Below are 20,749 nucleotides of genomic sequence, written 5' to 3'. Positions count from 1 at the left end.
TAAAAGCTTAATTTTTCCTCTCAACAATTTTTCGGAAAAGAATCAAGTGTACAGTTTGAATATATTCACCATTTAGCAGCACAAACCAACATAAGAAAAACATATTGCACATTGAAAAATAAATTTTGTCATCAAAATACAATAAATTGTATTTAACCGAATAGTTCCGATTGAGAATCACTTATTTCCGCTATGGAATTGGTTGGTCAAATGAAAAATTTAATGGTTTATTAATATGAGCAAATGTAAGAAAACTTTAAAGTTGAAATTATAAATTTCATATAAAATATCGTTTGCTGTGTGAAACACGACTTTTCCGTTTCCATTCAAATGCAAATTATATTACTGTTGAAAACCGTTATAACCTTTCCAAACGATTTCACAATAAATTCATTTAAGCAGCCAGAAAAGTTAAATTTGGATAAAGTAAAAACGTCCAGCGCTTCGATTTATTTTTGTTATTTATTGTTTACAGACAATTTTAAAGATTCTAAAATAATATTTTTATTTACAATAAAATTGATTGATAGTAAGAACATGATTGACTTGTACACTAAAAATCTGCAGCAAAGTATGCAGATGATCAAGTTCTGCATTGCAATATAGTTACAGAGATTTGTTGGTTTCCATCTCCATAGTAATCCTGAAAAAAGACGCTTGCAAAAAGAAAAAACTCAGATTTGATCCATTCCAAGAGCATGCAGTAGATCCATGGTAGAATGAAAACTTTCTTGTCAAATTTTGATCATTTTTCATTCTACTGTTTAAATCTGAGTTTTTTTTTCTTTGAAAAGCGTCGTCATTCATTTCAATTCAGTTCTTTGGCTCGATTTTCTATTAAACATAAGGGTCGGAGGTCGGAGGTCGGAGCAAGTCTTCTCTTATCAAACTAATTGTTTAAGATAGTAGATATAAATAAAATATAATTGATCCGATATACGGATTCAAACGGGTTTTGAATTTATTAAATCAGGGGGGCAATATACAATCCTAGAAAAATAGAATTGGCCACAATAATTGTTTATCTAAAGCAGAAACTGCCCTTATATTACGTGAATTCTAAGTCTACTTAGACTCTTACTTCACTGAATACTCACCAAAGTACTCTGACACCAGGTTTTCCAATATTTCCATCGAGCACCATTCTTAATCACTGATTTCGTATTACCACCACAATACGTATTGAATAGAAACCTTAAACGTATAACTTCGGTTAAAAACGCGTTTTGTTTTGCATTCTGTCATTGACTTTTCTGACAAGTTATCCAAAAATATTTTAACAATTGGAGGAAACGCACTGATAATTAATAATAAAATCATGCTTTTTTCTTCAACATTGCGAATCATCAAAGTTTCATTTAAATTTTGAAAGAAGAAATTCTTATGTGTTCGATTGTATGAAACACTGCAAAATGAAAATAATACATGCATGGAAAGATTTTTGTTACGGGAATATCATATAACAAATTCATTTCGATTTTATCAGTTTTATATACAATTGTAATACAATTCCATATATTTATGTCAATCTTATAAATGATGGAAGAAAATCAGAAGAAATGGGTATGAAACTCATTTTCCGCTCATCATAAAATTATTCGAACTGTTCTATAATTCATTATTAGGAATAAACTCTTCTCAGGGATTAAATGACAATGGGTAATATACATTCAGTCTGATTCATGATGATTAACACACAGTTCACTAACACTTCAAATGAAACTGACAGTCATATAATATATGAATGGTAATCACACATATAAGAAGTAAAACTCACTGAATATTGATCATATGATCATGCAGATTGTTCTATCATTCAATAGTCGGAATTCTCAGTTATTTATCGCATTGAATGAAGTTTCATTCAAAATGCGGCTGGCGTTTTCTCTCAGTGTACAAGATGATATGCAATTTTAATGTTGTTGACGTTTTTCTTCTAGTTGTTGTTTTCTCTCTTTTTACAGCACTGACAACTTTCCACCTTTGCGATGTCCGTCACTTGAAAGGGGGTTCAGTGATTTCGCTGACATCCTTCTTGTTCGACGGTGACTGCCCAGCGGTGTGAACAATCCCCAGCTCGTAACATCCGGTAGATTCTCTGGAAATACCAGATTTACCATCCTGAACATCTAACATCGCCAAATTAGCCACAGGACCTCGATGCACTTTTCCAACTGCAGTCCTTACATTTGCTTGACGGATTCTTCCATCAGTTCCTTCAATTACTTCTTGTACTCGTTCACGTACCTGTTATGACTGTTACTTGCCGGTAGGGAGGTGATATTTTCTACTTAGAAACTATACGAGGTGTGTGTTCTAACAGTCAACTGTAAACTAATCTATTGACTTAAACTCTGAACGCTGAGCCAGCAGCTGTTCATTCAGGGCTGTAGTGCCGGGTGGTCACCACAGTTCTCCCCCCTTTAGTTCAAACACATATAAATGTAAATGGCGAAACTTCACTGCCATAAAATTCAAAAACGGCAAAACTAAACCGCCGCAAACTAAACCTCGAAAACGGCCAAACTTCACTGCCGTGGAAACTTATTTAAACTAATTTTGAAAGTATCAATAAAACACGAAATCGGGATCTTTCCGATGACGCTTCGATCTCCTCGAACGACGTAAACTAATGTACGGATGACTCGAACATTCGGGTGAATTCGTTTGCTTCGATCGCGACCACTGCCACGTAGATGTGCCTTCTTGAGGATCAACTCCCTCAAGCGGTAAACAGTTGCTGCCCGAACCAACACCATCCGAATCATAAACCATTGGTTGATCGTCAGGTGTGTCTCGGTAAATAAACGAATCCGCTGCGAAACCGAGAAAGTCGCTAGCATCGTCGTCAAAGCTCTCGTCGTTATCGTCTTCCCTACTTCGTTTACGTACTGGACTGCTCTCCTTTCCCCTCGCAAAAATCAAACCACACCTTTTCTTGTTAGTGCCAAACACCTTGAGTTGATTGCGGTGCGCCAGATACACCCGACCTCCAACGGAAACCTGAAATGTATTTAAAGAAACACGTCTTAGAAACTTGGCTTCAAGCCATCGTCGAATATCGGTAGGTCTAAAATTTTTAAAATAAATTAATTCTCCTGGGCGCAAAGAGTCAATCCAGTCACGAAGTCGGTATTTATCTTTGGTATGTTTGTTATTTACAGGTACATCCACAACTTCACGCTTCGTCAAATGATTTCTAAAACTATTTCTAGGATGGATTATATCCAACAACGTCTTGGGCTTAAAACTAAACAGCCTCTCGGAAGGAAACGAACGACCATCTTCCAAACATGTATTCCTATAGCTAAACAAAAAGTACGAAACTAAATCATCTGTACTTAAACCTGCCATTTCCGGATCCAACAAAAACTTCTTTAAACCATCTTTCACCAATCTTACCATACGTTCTGCTTGTCCATTGCTCGATGGATTATACGGTGGACTCTTCATCGCCTTTATGTTGTGTTTCTGTGAAAAATCAATAAATTCTTTGGAATTAAACGGTGGTCCGCCGTCCGTAACTACTACGTCCGGTAACCCAAACCTTGCAAAAACGCTGATAAACTTCGACTTGACACTCCTGGCATCAGTACTAAACTTCATGTACTCAACCTCGAGCCATTTTGAAAAACTGTCAACAATGACCAGAAAAACTTTTTTGTCGAAATGAAAGAAGTCCGCATGAATGCGGGTAAACGGTTTTGTTGTTGGAATCCAGTTAGAGTACGGAGCTTGCTTCGGAACAACATTCATTTGGCAACACACTCTGCATGATTTGACGAAACTTTCAATGTCACTATTCATACCGTACCAATAAACTGTCCTTCTTGCCATTTGCTTAATCTTGGTTATTCCGGAATGGCTTTTATGTAACAATTTCAGGATCTGCTTTTGTAAACTTGCAGGTATTATGACACGATCCTGATACAGTAAACATTCTTCCACTTGTTCTAAATCTTGGTGCTGTGCATAAACATCCAAAAACATTCGATCCAACTTCTGCGGCCAACCATGCTTCATGTAATAAACTATTTGTTGCAAAAACTTGTCTTTCTTTGTCTCAATTGCAATCAAAGCATGATCTATCGGAAACTCATTCGAAACATTTAAACTCTTGATAAACTCTCTTTGTAAAGAAACTGGTACATTTTCTGGCAAAGGAAACCTTGAGCAAAAATCTGCATTGCCCATTTTTGTTGACGGTCTATAAACAATATCGAAATCGTAAATACTCAGTTCAAGTACATATCTTTGTAAACGCGTCACAAACAAAGTATTCTTGCCTTCTTTACCGAAAATGCCAATCAACGGCTTATGATCAGTATACACAGTAAACTTCTTTCCAAACAAGAATTTGTGAAACTTCTTAATGGTGCTCACAACTGCTAAAGCTTCTAAGTGCAAAATTGGGTAGGATTTTTGTGCATTCGTTAAACTGAAGGAGGTGAAACTAATGGGCCTCTCTTCTCCTTTGATTTGATGTGCTATTACTCCACCTAACCCATAACTACAAGCATCTGTTACAACGACAACAGGCTTATTCGGATCATAAAACTCTAAAAGCTTTGAGCTCAACAACGCTTGCTTACAGCTTTCAAACACTCGACTACACTCAGCATTCCAGACAAACTTAACGTCTTTCTTTAATAAACGATACAGACAGCTAAGGCGTGCGGACAAATTGGGTAGAAATTTACCATAGTAATTTACTAAACCCAAAAATGCCTTAAGCTCAGAGACGTTATTCGGAATACTAGCTCTCCGAATAGTCTCGACCTTTTCTGGACTAGGCAACAATCCTCTGTCGCTCAAAACATGTCCTAGAAACGGCAAACTCGAAACAAACCACTTGCATTTCTGCAAATTGACTTTAATGTTGGCTTTAGACAAACGTTCTAAAACCACATTAAGCCTTCGCGCACAGTCTTCTTTGTCCTTGCCTGCTATCAAAACATCATCTAAGTAAACGTAAACTCCGTCGATATTTTTCAAAACTTGATCCATGATCCGTTGGAATATAGCTGCACTAGAAGAGACACCTTGTGGCAAACGATTATACGTAAACAAACCTTTGATTGTATTTATCACCATTATTTTCCTAGACTTTTTAGATAATAATAACTGTGTATACGCGCCAGCCAGATCAAGAGAACAGAAAACTTTAGCGCCAGCCAACGAGGCAAACAAATCCTGAGTTAATGGTAACGGATATGTATTAGGGATCAAAACTTTGTTGATTGAAACTTTACAATCAATGACCATCCTAATACCATTGTCTTTTTTCACCACAACTATCACCGGAGATGCCCATTCACTTGCATCTATTGGTGTTATGACGCCATTCTTTTCTAAACTACTTAAATGTTCTAAAACTTTATCTTTTAATCTGAATGGAACGTCATAAGCACGCTTAAACACCGGTGTGTGATCTTTTAAAACTAGATCAGCCTCAAACCCTTTTATTGGCGTAGATAAAGATTTATCAAAAATATTGGCAAACTTACTCTGTATCTCTGCATCGGTCTGGTCTGTCGAAACTGCCAGTTGATTGATGTTGCTTCCAAACGCTCTTCTCCAATCAGGAACAAACAGATCCAGCCAATCTCGTCCAAGCAAAGGCGTGAAACAGTTGTCGCTTCGCAAAACAATCAGATAAACATCTTTCTTCTGATTATTAAACTCGACATAAACTTGAATCTGTCCTTCAACCTTTAAACGACTCCCATTGATCACTGCTAACTTCTTGTCGCATTTTTGCAATGGAATATGATCGAAATCTCCCTCGTACATCTCAAAACTGATGACGGAAACTGCAGCGCCACAATCGACTTCCATTTTTAACCGCAAGCCGTCAACGTAAACGTTACGGAAACACGGTTCGTTGATTCTGTTGACTGAAGAAATCAACAAACAGTCCATTTCATCATCCGAAACGGAACGATTCAAACGACGTCTTAAACTTTTCTGATACTCAGTCATTTTGGGCTTTTCTGCTGGAGAATCGACAAACTTTACTTTTTTTGCTTTGTTCTTCAAGTTATAACAAAAACGACGTACATGACCTTTCCTACGACAGAAGTTGCAAAACAAACTTTGAGTCCTGGATGAAGAACGATTCCTGCGATCAAAAGAAACTGAACGGCTTCGACTTCTCCTTCTGCTTGGTTCTCGACTCCTTCCTCGTGAGCGATCTCGAGAAACTACACGACTGTCACGCTTCCCAAGTCTGTTCAAAACGCTAACACGAGTCTAATCACCAGAGATCAACTTAGCTCTTGCTCCTGCTAACTCTCTGTTCACAATGAGCTTCTCCGCTTTGGCCAGAGTTAAATCCTCCTCATCAAACAAACGCTGCTGCAATTCCTTGTTGATGATACCACAAACCAGTTTATCACGGATCGCCATGTCCTTAAACTCTCCGAAATCACACATTTCTGCCTGGAGCTTGACAGCAAGAATAAAATCCTCTGCACTTTCATTCGGACCTTGGACACGTTGGTAAAACTTGTACCGCTGGATCAAATCGCTTTCCGTCTTGTCGTATCGCTTCTTCAGAGCATCCGTAATCTCTTTAAACGATACGGTTTTTAAATCCTTTCCGGGAAAAAGAAGCTTCAACTCACTATAAACTTCTCTACTACAAGTAGCCAAAAACGACACTTTTTGCTCCTCCGGACTTGTCACTTTATGATGCGCAAACACCCAATCTAACTGCTCCAAAAACTGCGCGAACGGGATCGTGCCGGGAATAAACGGTTCTATTTGATTCACCAACGGCATACTTGACATAGTGAGAAAATAAACGAAATAAAAAAAAAACACGATTTGATTTGAATTGTTTTTATTTTATTTTTTTAAATAAACGGTAAACTTTTTCTCTCAGTGTAAACTGGAAAATCGAATCAAAACAAACTGAATTCGACTTCGAAATAAACAAACAAGTTCTATTCGCTAAACTGGTACGCGATAAACAATGAACTTTTCAATTCCGTTTTGTGCAAGAAACTAACGGTAAACAGCGATAAACATAAAATTCATATGCAACAAAGCCAAGCGATAAACAACAGTCGCCGATGAAACAAATTTTTGTTGCGAAACAAATAGATGTTGCAAGCAAAACTCGGGTGCTACAACTCTATGTAGATGGTAGTATGCAACATAAAACCAAAATCCAAAATGGTTTTTCTGATGCTTAACTCACTTTCTAACAAAATGAAGCGCAATTCCTTTTGTGTGCTAAACAATCAGAATGCCTTCAAATGCACTTTTTAAACATGCACTAGAAACTTTGAATTAAACAAAACATGCAAAAACTTACGTGATCGTTTACCAAACCTACGGCAAACAAACCAAAACAAACTATTCCGGAGAAATAGACGGGTCTTCCTTCCTTCCTTCTTTGTCGGATGATAGCGATCCAACAGAAAGCGTCTGTTATCAAGCGGTTATTTTCCGCAAAAACACCTCACTGAACTCAACCACTAGCAACGGGATAAACTAAAATGTTATTTCACCGTTGAAACACTTAGTGGGGTAAACAGTTTTTCTACCGCTTTTTTAAAAACTAGCGGGACTCTCATTCTACCAGCAAAAAGCCGGAAAAAACACTAGCAGTAACCGTAAACGGCCTCTGGTAAACTTAACACCAGGAATAAACACTGCTAAAACACTTTTTAACGCGAAAAAAAAACTATTTTTCCTCGTCGCCACTGTTATGACTGTTACTTGCCGGTAGGGAGGTGATATTTTCTACTTAGAAACTATACGAGGTGTGTGTTCTAACAGTCAACTGTAAACTAATCTATTGACTTAAACTCTGAACACTGAGCCAGCAGCTGTTCATTCAGGGCTGTAGTGCCGGGTGGTCACCACAGTACCCAGTTTCTCTTATTCTCCAGTCTTCATTGGCTTTTGATCCTCCATCCATTCAGAGCGATGAGTTAGTGACGGCAAGTATTCCTTCGACCAACGGTCCCACATTTTATCAACCAAGTGCAGCGATCGTTTGTAAACATCTCGCAGAGCATCAGCAAAATCAACAGAATCATCCATTTTCTTATCCGTATTGGTTACGATTCCGCGGAGAAAATGGTTTAGAATAACAGCTTCTTCCTCGGCTGATTCTTGTGGAATATAAGTCAGTGGCCGCGTATTAACAATATTTTCAGCTTCGGCCAGCGTAGTGGCGAGGATTTCGTCTGTCAATTTCCGCCCGTCGTCCAACGCACGCATTGCTTCCTTAACGGATCGTACCATGCGTTCTCATACGCCGCCCATATGCGGCGTTCCTGGAGGATTAAAGTGCCATGCCGTCACCGCTGACGAGACTTTTTCTGCGCATTCACTGTGGATTTTCTTTTTCGTCTTTTCCATCACGGCATCCGCTCCATTTGTTCCGGAGCTCCTCGTTTGCACGCGAATCTACGGATGGCCATCAAACAAGATTGCGTCGTCAAAGTGTGTACAACCTCGATATGTACCGCTCTTACGGCCATACACGTAAACACGGCGATCCATCTTTTCTCTTTTCTACGTCCTACCGAGACCTCGACCGTACCCAAGTTATCAACGCCTACTGAACTGAACGGCCGCAAATGAGACGTAACTCTTTGAACTGGTAATGGAGCCATCATTGGTGCGGAAGGCAAACATCGATTAACCTTGCACCACACACATTCTTTCGTAATTTTTGTTTGCATGACCATACTTTCGTTTGCATGACCATACTTTTCGTGAAGATGCATTATCAACTCCCTTGTGATTTCATGCTTCCTGGATAGAATAATCGGGTATCTTTTGTCGAACGGGATTGTTTCGTTCTTCTCTAGCTTGCCTCGCACTCTCAGTACACCTTCTACATCCATCACCGGTGTACAAACAACTGTGATTTATACAGAAAACTGGAACCATTTGTGTGTCCGAACACAGCCAAGAGAGAACCGTTCGTGAATCTGTCCACAGTACAGTTTTAGTGACTTGTAAAGTATGTGAAGCCGGAATTGTTTGACTCATACGGGCGCCGAGAACTGCGGCTATCAATTCTAATCGGGGAATCGATTGTCTTTTGAGTGGAGCTACCTTTGCTCGCGGCATGACTAGACCACAGACTAACAGACATGACACTATGTGTAAATTCTTTTAAAAAATTATTTTTCGTGAGACACTAGCTCCGTCTATATTGAACTGCGCGAACTATTTACTATCGGCACACCCCTTGTGTTATGCAAGCTGTTTTTTACTACAGGGTCCGGCACTCGAAGTGTAACCAATTAAAAAGGCCATTAATTCAGTTTGGAAAATTACTTTTACTTAATTCAAAGTACAAAATGTGTAAAAATAATACAAAATTCAGAATCAATTCACTTTTGCTCAATATGACCACCTTTTTACCTTGACTTGATGACTTGAGAGAGCGAAGGAGTTGCTTCGTTTGGCCGAATGTGACTTGCAGGTATTTTGGCCCACTTGCGGACAATAACTTTTTTCAGCGCCTCGAGACTGGTGTATCTTTTAGTTCGGACTTTGCTCTCCAAAATGGCCCAAAGAGAATAATCCATTGGATTCGCATCTGGTGAATTCAAGAGCCATTGTGTGGACGTGATGAAGTTCGGAACGTTGTTTTTCAGCCATTCTTGGTTCATTCGAGCTTTGTGAGACGGTGCCGAGTCCTGCTGAAACGTCCATGGTCTGCCACCGAAATGTTTGTCTGCCCACGGCTTCAAAGCAACCTCCAGAATACTTTCCCGATAATATGTCGCATTTACCTTGACGCCAGGCTCGATGAAAACGATTAGAGAGCGCCCATCTGCGGTTACAGCGGCCCAAACCATTATCTGTTGCGGGTGCTGCCTCCTGGTGGCCAATCGATGACAAATTCTCGTATGAACGGTCGGTCAAGTAAACCCTATCGTTTTGAGAGTTTACGAATTGCTCAATTGGAAAAATTTTCTCGTCAGAAAATACAATGTTCCGAAATTGACCGCTTTCGGCCAAACGAAGCAACTACTTCGCTCTCTTAAGTCATCAAGTCAAGGCAAAAGGTGGTCATATCGAGCAAAAGTGAATTGATTCTGAATTTTGTATTATTTTTACACATTTTGTACTTTGAATTATGTAAATGTAATTTTCCAAACTGAATTTATGACCTTTTTAATTGGTTACACTTCGAGTGCCGGACCGACGACACGACCAGGCACTCCGAAGAAAAATCGAAATAAAAAGTGTCTGTGAGTGATTTTCCGTCAGTTACCACAAATTTAGCGGCCCCTTGATAATGATAAAATTATTCTTTTTAGGCAACACTGTTCTGGTTGCTATGCGTTATTTGTCAAGGAACCGCAATTATAGAAATAAACAAACAAACTGGAAAACTATCCCGTTCCATTGAAACGAAAATGCAAGAAAAAAAGGATTAATTTCGGAATAAAGCGATCTATTCTCTTGTGTGAAGCCACATATTTCCAAATCTGTTGCAATAAAATGGACATAAGACGAAACTGAATTTTTTATAATGTGTATTTGCTAATAATCAAGTAAAATTACTGTTTCTAAAACTCGAAAAAAAATAAACGTGGAGCAGGATGTTTATTTCGTTTATTATGCATTCAATTGAGACCAAAAACATTATTTCGTAATACTAGAAGAACCCTTACAGAAGTTTAAATCAATGGGAAAAGAACGATAATGAAATTGCTGCGTTCTGTGATATCGATTTGAAACACCAGTATTAAATTTAATCTATTTTCAAATATCCTTTATACATTGAATCAGTAACAATAAAATGCATTTATTTATGTTATTTCTCTGCTAAATCATGCTTAAAAGCTTGATTGTTTTCCATGAAGATCTTTATTGGAGATGCGTTTCAAGTCTTCTCAAGAGAATTTTCCAAGATTTATCCAGATGTCATACTAAAACTATTCTAGGGTCAGCAAAAGTCATAAAACAAAAGTTTGTCTCAATTGCGCGAAAAAATAGTAATGCTGATGATACGATCTTAGAAGAAATTCTTAGTCGCATAATTTGAAGATTTTATGAAAACTATGCAATAGTTTCAATTCATTTTTTAATTTTTCTAATGGTGTGAGATGCTGATGTAGTTGATTAGTAACTGCTTTCGTATCAAATTTCCGGTGCATACAATTACTGGTGGTGCAAATAAAATAATATAACATATCCGTATCGCAAAAACATAGCGCTTTACCTAACTTTTAAGGGCCGATTCTTGTGTTTAGACACAATAGTAAAATGCGCGACTGGTATGCATCGATTCCGAGTTAGTTTTGTTTATCTACATAAACATGTTTTTGAATGACAGTATCCAAGGTATCTGTTATTCGAAATCAATAATTTATCAAATCGAGTTGCCAGTTTTAACAAATTTTTAAGTAATTTCGTTCTGACATTTCGAGTTACTGAGGGGTAGTTGGATTTGCGATACAGTTTTAATAGACGAGTGGCAGGTCGTGTCGTCGGCCGGACCCTGTATTTATTTTCACCCCGTTTGTCAACACAGATCAGCTGCTTGCAGGGATGGCTGATTTAATCAGACTTTGTTTATTTGATAGGGTAGCAACCGAAAGCCTCATAAAGGCGTAAAGTTTGACTCTAATTGAGCGAAACTTTATAACGAACATTGGCAGCTCGGATCAGAAGTAATGCTGACAAATCAAAACAAGAAAGTGCGCCGAATGCGACAAGAAAATGAAAATCATCGTTAACTAAAGGAACATGGCATCGTGTATCAAAGGTATTGTTGATTATTTGTCGATATTTGTACACAAAAATATATTTGTTTTCAGAGATATACATCACTCATTGGGCATCGATTAGAGAGGTGACGAATACCGGTGTACACGACACTCGACATAAAAGAGGATGCAATGATTGATCAATACTCATTTTCATACAAGCATAAGGTACGGTTTCAAATACAAGGTGGAATACACAGTCCTTCGACGTCTTTATATCTGCTTCAACATCTGAAGATTCATTCATTTTACCTTACGATTTCGTTTTGTGTATACAAGTTGCTTCCTTAGAGGTTTTGTCGTGAATACGGCTTACTTCACTGTGGGGTACCTTTTCAAAATTAGCCATATGGAGGAGTGGGCAGAACTTAATCGACGACACGACCTGCCACTCGTCCATAAAAACTGTATCGTAAATTTAACTACCCCTCCGTAACTGGTAATGTCAAAATGAAATCATTTGAAAAATGTTTTAAATTGGCAACCCTGACCGAAAACTGTTGTTTGTCGAATAACAGTTACCGTAACCTTGGTTGTTTCTAACTCGAAGCCTTAATTAGATTGTAAATAATAAAATGTTTGAGACGATCCCTTTTTGCTGCTTCCCAGAAGGTCAAATATTCTAAGAAATGAAAGCCAGCAATCCAGAATTTAGAAGAGAAATTCTCTGGCGAAAAATTTCGTTTGTTACGTCGGTAACGAGTATTAGTGATTCCGTTAAAACTAAATTACCAAAACCCTACACACTCATAAATTTTGTGTGAAAGTATGTTTTTTTTCAAAATCATATAAAAATTCTGTGACTGTATTTGTATGCACTCTGAAAAATCAGATAAACAAGCGAATTGTGGTATTCAGCTTGATTCGTGGCAAAGAAATTATGATTTCGCATTGATTCGACAGTGTATCTTTCAAAACGATCGTTTGACGTCGTTTGACTGTGACGTTGTTTCACAGCGTTTGCACATTTTCTAACAAAAGCATGACATTCCGATTGTTGTAAAACTTAATGACTACAATCTTAAATTATGATGATTTTGAATTCAAAATGTTTTTATATAGACCAGATCAATCGACAAGTTGTTTAATGGTTCTGAACAAGTAACTTTATCTTCGCCAGTGGTATTCGTTTAGTATAGACTAAGACTAAAGCAGTTGATTTACTTTCAGTCTAGAGATCTTCCAGTTAGTGATTGTGATTTGTTTGTGTAGAAAACCGAATCGCATGTGCTAAATTTGATTATATCGTCTTGAAATGCACAACACTCTTCGTACAAGTGTATTTGAATATGCTTTTGTAAATTTAATTTGAGCATATATTTCGAGTCGCATTGTGTAGAATATCGAAAATATCCCTCATTTGGACACCTACAAATAGTAAAAATTACATAAAAGTTCGACATAGTAAAGTTAGTCTAACATCTTTGTTTCCCTGTTGTTTTAAATCTCCAACCTATTATGCCAGATCGACCTGGATGGTTAGGATTTACTGAGCTTCATTTCAGCTCCATGTTACAGAAGACGTATACGCATATTTGATGTTATTGACTGTAATTTCACGAGGTACTTGAAGATTATTTTTTGTTTTGATGATGGTAAGACTTTAGGAAACCGCAATAAGCAATTCGTTTCTCTCCGTTTTTTTTTTTTTTTTCAAAACGGTGCGTGTTGTTGGGGAACTAACACGGACGATTTCACTACTTTTTTTTCAAACTATTTGTTTATTTATACTGGGTTTCCTAGCAACTGTTCGTAGCAACCAAAACAGTGTTGCTCGAGAATTTGATTTTTATTATTAGCAAGGGGTTACTTGATTTGTGGTAACTGATGGTAAATGATCAACAAACACTTTTCAGGCTGCTTTTTCTTCGAAGTGCCTGGTCGTGTCGTCGACTTAATCGTGAATATCTCGACTTGTATTAAGGGCAGCAACATAATTCTTTCGCTATTTCATCTAAAATATGATCAGGAATTTAGGATATTATTTTGAACAGTGTGAGATAACCACAAATAACTCAAAAATGAAGTTTTCTAAAACTTTGAGAACAACGCGGAAAACTCTAAACTTTTGCTTGGGTTTTTCGCGCAAGGACGACGATTTTGAGGTAGTCCGGCACATATCTTCATCTGAATGCGTATAAAATGGCAACCGTGGTCGAAAATCGATCATTTCTTCTTGTGTGTTGGATGGAAGCAGACGTCATGAGAATGATTTATCATTTGCTTTCCGGTCGTCGAGGGAGCGATATCAGCAACCAACAGCAACGGAGAGTGTACCTTCTGCTTGGTTAAAACCTCAAACGCTCAGGTAGCAACTCTCATTCGCTTTCCGGTCTTCAAGCCGAGAGGACGCATTCCACCACCAGCGACAGAGAGTGCACCTTCTGCGTGTCGGAAATTTTGAATTGCTCGATTATTTAATAATCGAGTATAATTTTGAAACTAATCGATTGAAATTTATTCGATTATCTGGGTTATTAATCGATTACTCGGTTATTCATTCGATTATTACTATGGGATTTTTTAATCATTCGATTAGTTCAATAATCGAATATTACTTTTAAGTTAATCGATTAAATATTACCACAGACTAACAGACAGGACACTCAAATTAAATTCTTCAATCATTTTAACTGTCATTTCGAATATTCCATTAGTTGGGACAGTACTCACATGTGTCATGATGGCGCCACGCTACCCTATCAAAAACATCCTGACTGTCATCTAGACTGTGTTTATTTTTTCATTTACCAAAAGAGTTGCTATTCATACAGAATTATCTGTAATGTATTGATTTGTATATGTTCATGCGAATTTCATGCAGGATACAGATTCAATACATATTGCCAAAACTATATACCTACATAATTGTGCCTACTTCTCATCCTCCAACGCAATACAAAATTGAACCCGTTTTGTTACAATATTTACTTGCTTCTTTTCTGACGCCACTTAATTTCGGGTGAAAACCACAGACTAACAGACAGGACACTCAAATTAGATTCTTCAATCATTTTAACGGTCATTTCGAATATTCCTTTATTTGGGACAGTACTCACATGTGTCATGATGGCGCCACGTTACCCTATCAAAAACATCCTGTCTGTCATCTAGACTGTGTTTATTTCATTTTCCAACAGAGTTGCCATTCATACAGAATTACCTGTAATGTATTGATTTGTATATGTCCATGCGAATTTCATGCAGGATACAGATTTAATACATATTTCCTAAACTATATACATAATTGTGCCTACTTCTCATCCTCCAACGCAATACAAAAACGAACCCGTTTTGTTACAATATTTACTTGCTTCTGGTCTGCCGCCACTTAATTTCGGGTGAAAACTACCAACACAATAAAAAATAGTCTAGATGAACAACTTTGAGTCGAATAAATGGTTACCTTCCAACATCGCGAAAAAGTTAAATATATTATCAATGTAATCCAATAATTTATTGTGACGATTCATTTTCAAATATTTTGATAAAATCAGGCATCCCTGCGAGCAGCTGATCGGTGTTGACAAACGAGGGGAAACCAACTAGTAAAAAAAGTTTTACATAACACAAGGGGTGTACAGATAGTAAATAGTTCGCGCAGTACAATATAGGTGGAACTAGTGCATCACGAAAAATAATTTTTATAAGAATTTACTCATACTGTCATGTCTGTTAGTCTGTGGTGTAACCCATAGAGATACAAGAACAATTTTTCCATAGCCCAGATAATAGTATAACACTCTTTTTCTGTTTAACTGTACTTTTTCTCGTGTGTAGTCAAATTTTTTGATACGCAAATTATCGGTCTTGGAATTCCATTTTTTAAGTTGTATCAAGATCGCACCTAGTCCCCACGGACTCGCATCTGTTACGAGTAGCGTTTCGTCTAGTGGAAAAAGCCAAAGATTCAACTCTATTTAATATTTGTTTCACTATCACCAGTTCTTTATCATGGTTGTCTGTCCAAACGAAGCAGCAATCTTTCACGAGTAACTGTCGCATGTGGAAAGTTAGATCTGATAGGTTAGGAACGAATCTTCCTAAGAAGTTGATCAACCCCAACAGCTATCTCAGGTCCGAAACGGATACTGGTGGTTGTAGATTACGTATAGCCTCCAGCTTGGCATCGGTGATATGAATCCCATTTTCTGAGATGTGGAATTCAAGAAAATCGAGGTTATTTTGTCCCGATTATCGATTTTTGTGTGTTTACTTTCATGTTCAATGTCTCTATGCGAGTCATTACTTCTCACATTGCGGTATCATGGGCCTCTTCCGTTTCACCGTGTACTAATAGATCTTCCATGTATACAACTAGTCCTTTTACTCCGCGAAATACGTTTTCCATTTCACGCTGGGAGAACTCATGTGCCGATTTTATGCCGAACATGAGCCTACAAAAACGATAAACGCCACTCCTGGCTACAAATATTGTTATAGCACGACTATTAGGGTGTAATTCATAGAGATAGTAAGCTGATTCGAGATCAATTTTCGACATTTTCAGTACTTTCGTTACTGTGACCATCGCACTGTCGATTTTTGGCATAGGATAATTTTCTCGTATTATCGCCTTATTGGCCGCCCTCATTTCAACATACAGTCTGATTTTTCCGTCAGTTTTCCGAATTGGTACCAAAAGTGAACCCACGTCAATGGACCTTCTGCTCTTTCGATGATCTTTCTTTTGTGCAGATTATGAATTGCTTCCTCCACATCTGCTTCCATGGCAATCGGGAATTTTCTCGCATTATCGCCTTATTGGCCGCCCTCATTTCAACATACAGTCTGATTTTCCCGTCAGTTTTCCGAATTGGTACCAAAAGTGACACCCACGTCAATTGACCTTCTGCTCTTTCGATGATCTTTCTTTTGTGCAGATTATGAATTGCTACCTCCACATCTGCTTCCATGGCAATCGGGAATATTCTAACGACCTGTACAACTGGCTGAATAGTTTTATCTACTTGTATGTTTAATAACACGTTCGGAACTTTTGGAAATTCATCCATGTCAGTTGCTTGAGTGATCGCAATTCGATTTACATTGTATCCGATCTTCAATACTCCAAGTGCAAATGCTGTACCTCTGATCAAAAGATTCACTTGGCCTTCTGGAGCCACTAACACATGTGTCTAAATACCGGTATCTTCTTCAGGAATCTTTACTTCCGTTTCAAACACTCTGCTAAAAAGTAATTTTTTGGTTTGAAGCGAATGACTTCAAGTTCAAGTCTTATGTGGTGCTCTATAATTGATTATTTCAACTTGTTCTTTTCTCAATATCTGGTACGTTTTTGAGTCGATGATATTTGCTGGAAATCCCGAATCAACTAGCATCCGAACGCTTATACCTCCTAATTGTAGTACAAGTACATCATCTGATTCATCTTTTGTACGTACCAGAAACACTCCGTTTCGTTTATATTGATCCGATGTAATAACGTAAAGCAATTCTATAAATTGTATAATTTGTATAAAGCCTAACTGAAGGCGTTCTATTGCATTTATTATGAGTATGGAAAAAATCTGTGGATATTGCAGTCAGATTATCACTGGCATTGATTCCGTTGCTTGTCGCGGCTACTGTGGATGCATGTTCCATTTGGCATGCTCGGGTGCTTCCCGCGTTCTGTTGGGGTACTTTACATCGCATCAGAAAAATCTATTTTGGATGTGTGATGAATGTGCATGATGAACTCGCATCTCCGATCTATCACCAAATCGGCAAACGAAAATTCGCCACTTGTGTCACTTACGGAAGCTATCAATGGTCTACAAAAAGAAATCAAGCCGTTATCAAAACCAACACCATCACAATTAAATCTTCGCTGGCCTTCTATCGAGCATCGTCGTCTGGCCAAAAGGCCTCGCGGGCCAGAGTGTATAGCTGGATCGAAAAGAATCGTAGAGAATGTTGTCAGTGTTCCAATCTGGGAAAAACCTGCAGACAAATTTTGGCTGTATTTGTCTCGTATACGACCGGATGTCACCAACGACGAGATTTCTGCTATGGTGCGAGCCAACCTTGAGCTGAGTCAGGACCCAGTGTCAGTTGCCAAAGGTTCTGATATTAGCAACATGACCTCTGTGTCTTTCAAAGTTGGCCTTGACCCTGCATTGCAATCTATCGCTTTGGATCCTTCAACTTGGCCGCAAAGAATATATTTTCGCCAATTTGAGGAAAAATCGACCCAAAAATTTTGGAAACCTTTAGTGAGTCCATCTATAACGCCCGCACCAGGAATATCTCAGCTTTGACTGAATGCAGCACACTGGGACGCACCGTAAATTATACTATGGAAGCCTCTGACTCTCCTGCCTCAGTCGTGCCACTGCAGCCTGCGATCGACAGCCTTCTCGGTCCTGAGGGGAGGTGCGGAGAAGAGGGCTTCCAAACTACTAGCCGGGGCAAGTATCCATTCGTTTCCAGTATTTCAAGCGCTGAATCGTGTTCTAGTTCCAGTTTGGTGTCATCGATCCTCCGGCCGCTGGGACGCACCGAAGTTGGTATAATGGAAGCCTCTGACTCCCCCGCCTCAGTCGTGCCACTGCAGCCAGCGTTCGACAGCCGTCCCGGCCCTGAGTGCGAGAGCGGAGATGAGGTCTTCCAATCAGCCACTGCCGGCAAGTACAACAGTACCTTGTACAGTTCAAGCATTCACTACCTTCCTGATTCCAGCACAAATCGGTCTCGTTCGCGCTCTCAGCCAGTTTTATCAAACATCTTATTGTATTATCAGAATGTTAGAGGGCTACGTACGAAGATTGACGATTGGTTTACTGCATCTTCTGAAGTGGAATATGATGTAATTCTGTTGACTGAAACGTGGCTGAATAGTGAAATTAATTCACTTCAATTATTTGGCTCGATGTACACGGTGTACCGTAACGATAGGGATCCAGTAAGGAGTGTATCGAAAAGTAGTTAGCAACATTGATTATTGAATTAAAAAGCGACAAAAATATATTTTGACATCAGTTTTCGATATATTGTAGAAAAATTACATTTCTATGCATTTCACTGATTATATTGAAGAAAATCCTAGTTTCTGTGAATCGCTCGCACTTTGAACTTGACATTCTTCATTAAATTCTGCACAGTTACTTTTGTGACTTTTCTGGTGGCAGCTGTCCAGTTTTTTTTAACTCCTGCATGTTTTGGGACACTGTACTTTCCTTCCGAAAGTTGCCCAATACCTTTCAATTGGTCGAAGATCCGGGCAGTTTGGTGGGTTTTCTTTTTCCACGAATTGTACATTATATTTTGACAACCACTGTCGAACGGAGTTGGCGTAGTGGGCTGAAGTCAAATCCGGCCAGAAGAGAGGAGAATCCTTATACTTTCTGTACAGTGGCAGCATTCTCTTCTTCAAACATTCTTCCTCGTTCACCTTGGCGTTAATTGTGCCCTTCGTGAAGAAAATCGACGACCGCAAACCACAGTTACTATTGGCTTGCCAGACCAACACCTTCTGCCCAAATTTTTCCAACGCCACCGTGGTGTCAGCGTCGTCCAGGTCCTGGTACACCGATTTCGTATAATATTGCGGTCCGGGCAGCGCTCGAGAGTCTTCCTTGGCGTAGGTTTCGTCGTCGATCAGGATGCATCCGTCTTTATTCTGTAGAATCCGGTTATACAGTTTTCGCGCTCTTGTTTTGGCCTGAACTTACCGTACCAAGAACTTTTTCGGCACCTTCTGTTTCTTGTACGTTGTCAGGGTTATACAGTTTTCGCGCTCTTGTTTTGGCCTGAACTTGCTGTACCAAGGACTTTTTCGGCACCTTCTGTTTCTTGATCATTTGAATCATCCCGATGCTAGTGTTGAACTGCTTGGCCAAATCCCGCGTCGACGCCGATGGGTTTTTCCTGATGTACTCAACCACGTTTAAGTCCCGGCCGGGCTGACTAGGGACCCGTTTTCCTACCGGATCGGGGCAAATCCTTAATGGAAAGGGTCTTACCGAACTTCTCGATAATATTTTTGACACTAGTGTGGTGCACTTTCGTTGTACGTGACACCACTCTCTGAGCACCAAGTGTGCAGAATTTTCATTCGCGTTTCCGGGTCAATTCGACTTATCATTGAAACGATAAACCGTACCGAAACCAATCGATTGCGCAGCTGTTATTGACATGTAAACAAACATGTCACCACAAAACACGCTGCAAAAAATTAAGCCATTTCAGAGTAATAATTATTTGATTGTTGCTAACTACTTATCGATACACTCCTTAAATGCTGAAAAAAAACACGCGGCGGTGGTGTGCTTATTGCTGCCTCCAACTGGCTTTCGTCCAAACGTAAATCTGTTCAGAATCATGCTCTTGAACAGCTTTGGGTAAACATTCGCAGTCATAATACTGACATATGTATAGGTGTGGTATATATCCCCCCCGATTCTGCCGATAACGTTGAAGTTATTCAAAGTCATATTGATTCCGCACTTGACATCACTCAATCTATAGATCCTAGCACAGTGCATTTACTGTTTGGGGACTATAACCAACCAGGTTTAGTTTGGATGGAAACTTATTCCGATCTTGCTATCCCTGATCCATCTGGATCAACCTGGACAAGGCCGAACGTTTCCTTGCTGGATGGAATGTCGCTACTGAACATAGTGCAAAAAAACACTGTTACTAACATGCGCAACCGTACGCTAGACCTGCATTTCGTAAACGAGGAAATTTCAAGGAATTGCATCACTGCTGAAGCATTTGAGCCTTTAGTAGCCGTTGACGCAAATCATCCTCCGCTTTCTGTCACTTTGACTTGTCCTCGGCTTGTGCGGTTTGACGATGTGTCTGAAGATACGCTGTTTAACTTTTCGAAGACTGACTTCTCCGGACTCAATAATGCACTGTGTGTTATCGACTGGGATTCTCTACTGAATAATGCTGCTGACGTGGATAGAGCTGTAGACAAATTTTCCTGTGTTTTGCGAGACCTTTTCTTAGTCCATGTTCCCGCACCCCACCCTCGTCCAAAG

General features: G+C 39.0%; 1 protein-coding gene across 1 annotated transcript; it reads right to left on the bottom strand.

Annotated features, from left to right (window-relative positions):
• Window positions 1-6,252: 6,252 nt before the first annotated feature.
• Window positions 6,253-6,792, bottom strand: LOC131426508 (uncharacterized). The gene has a single exon (XM_058589305.1). The coding sequence runs from the start codon at window positions 6,790-6,792 to the stop codon at window positions 6,253-6,255; it is 540 nt and encodes a 179-aa protein (XP_058445288.1).
• Window positions 6,793-20,749: the final 13,957 nt, after the last annotated feature.

The sequence above is a fragment of the Malaya genurostris genome, chromosome 1 (genome assembly GCF_030247185.1).
Source record: "Malaya genurostris strain Urasoe2022 chromosome 1, Malgen_1.1, whole genome shotgun sequence".
Classification (NCBI taxonomy): Eukaryota; Metazoa; Arthropoda; class Insecta; order Diptera; family Culicidae; genus Malaya; species Malaya genurostris.
This window is presented reverse-complemented; position numbering and strand designations above follow the sequence as displayed.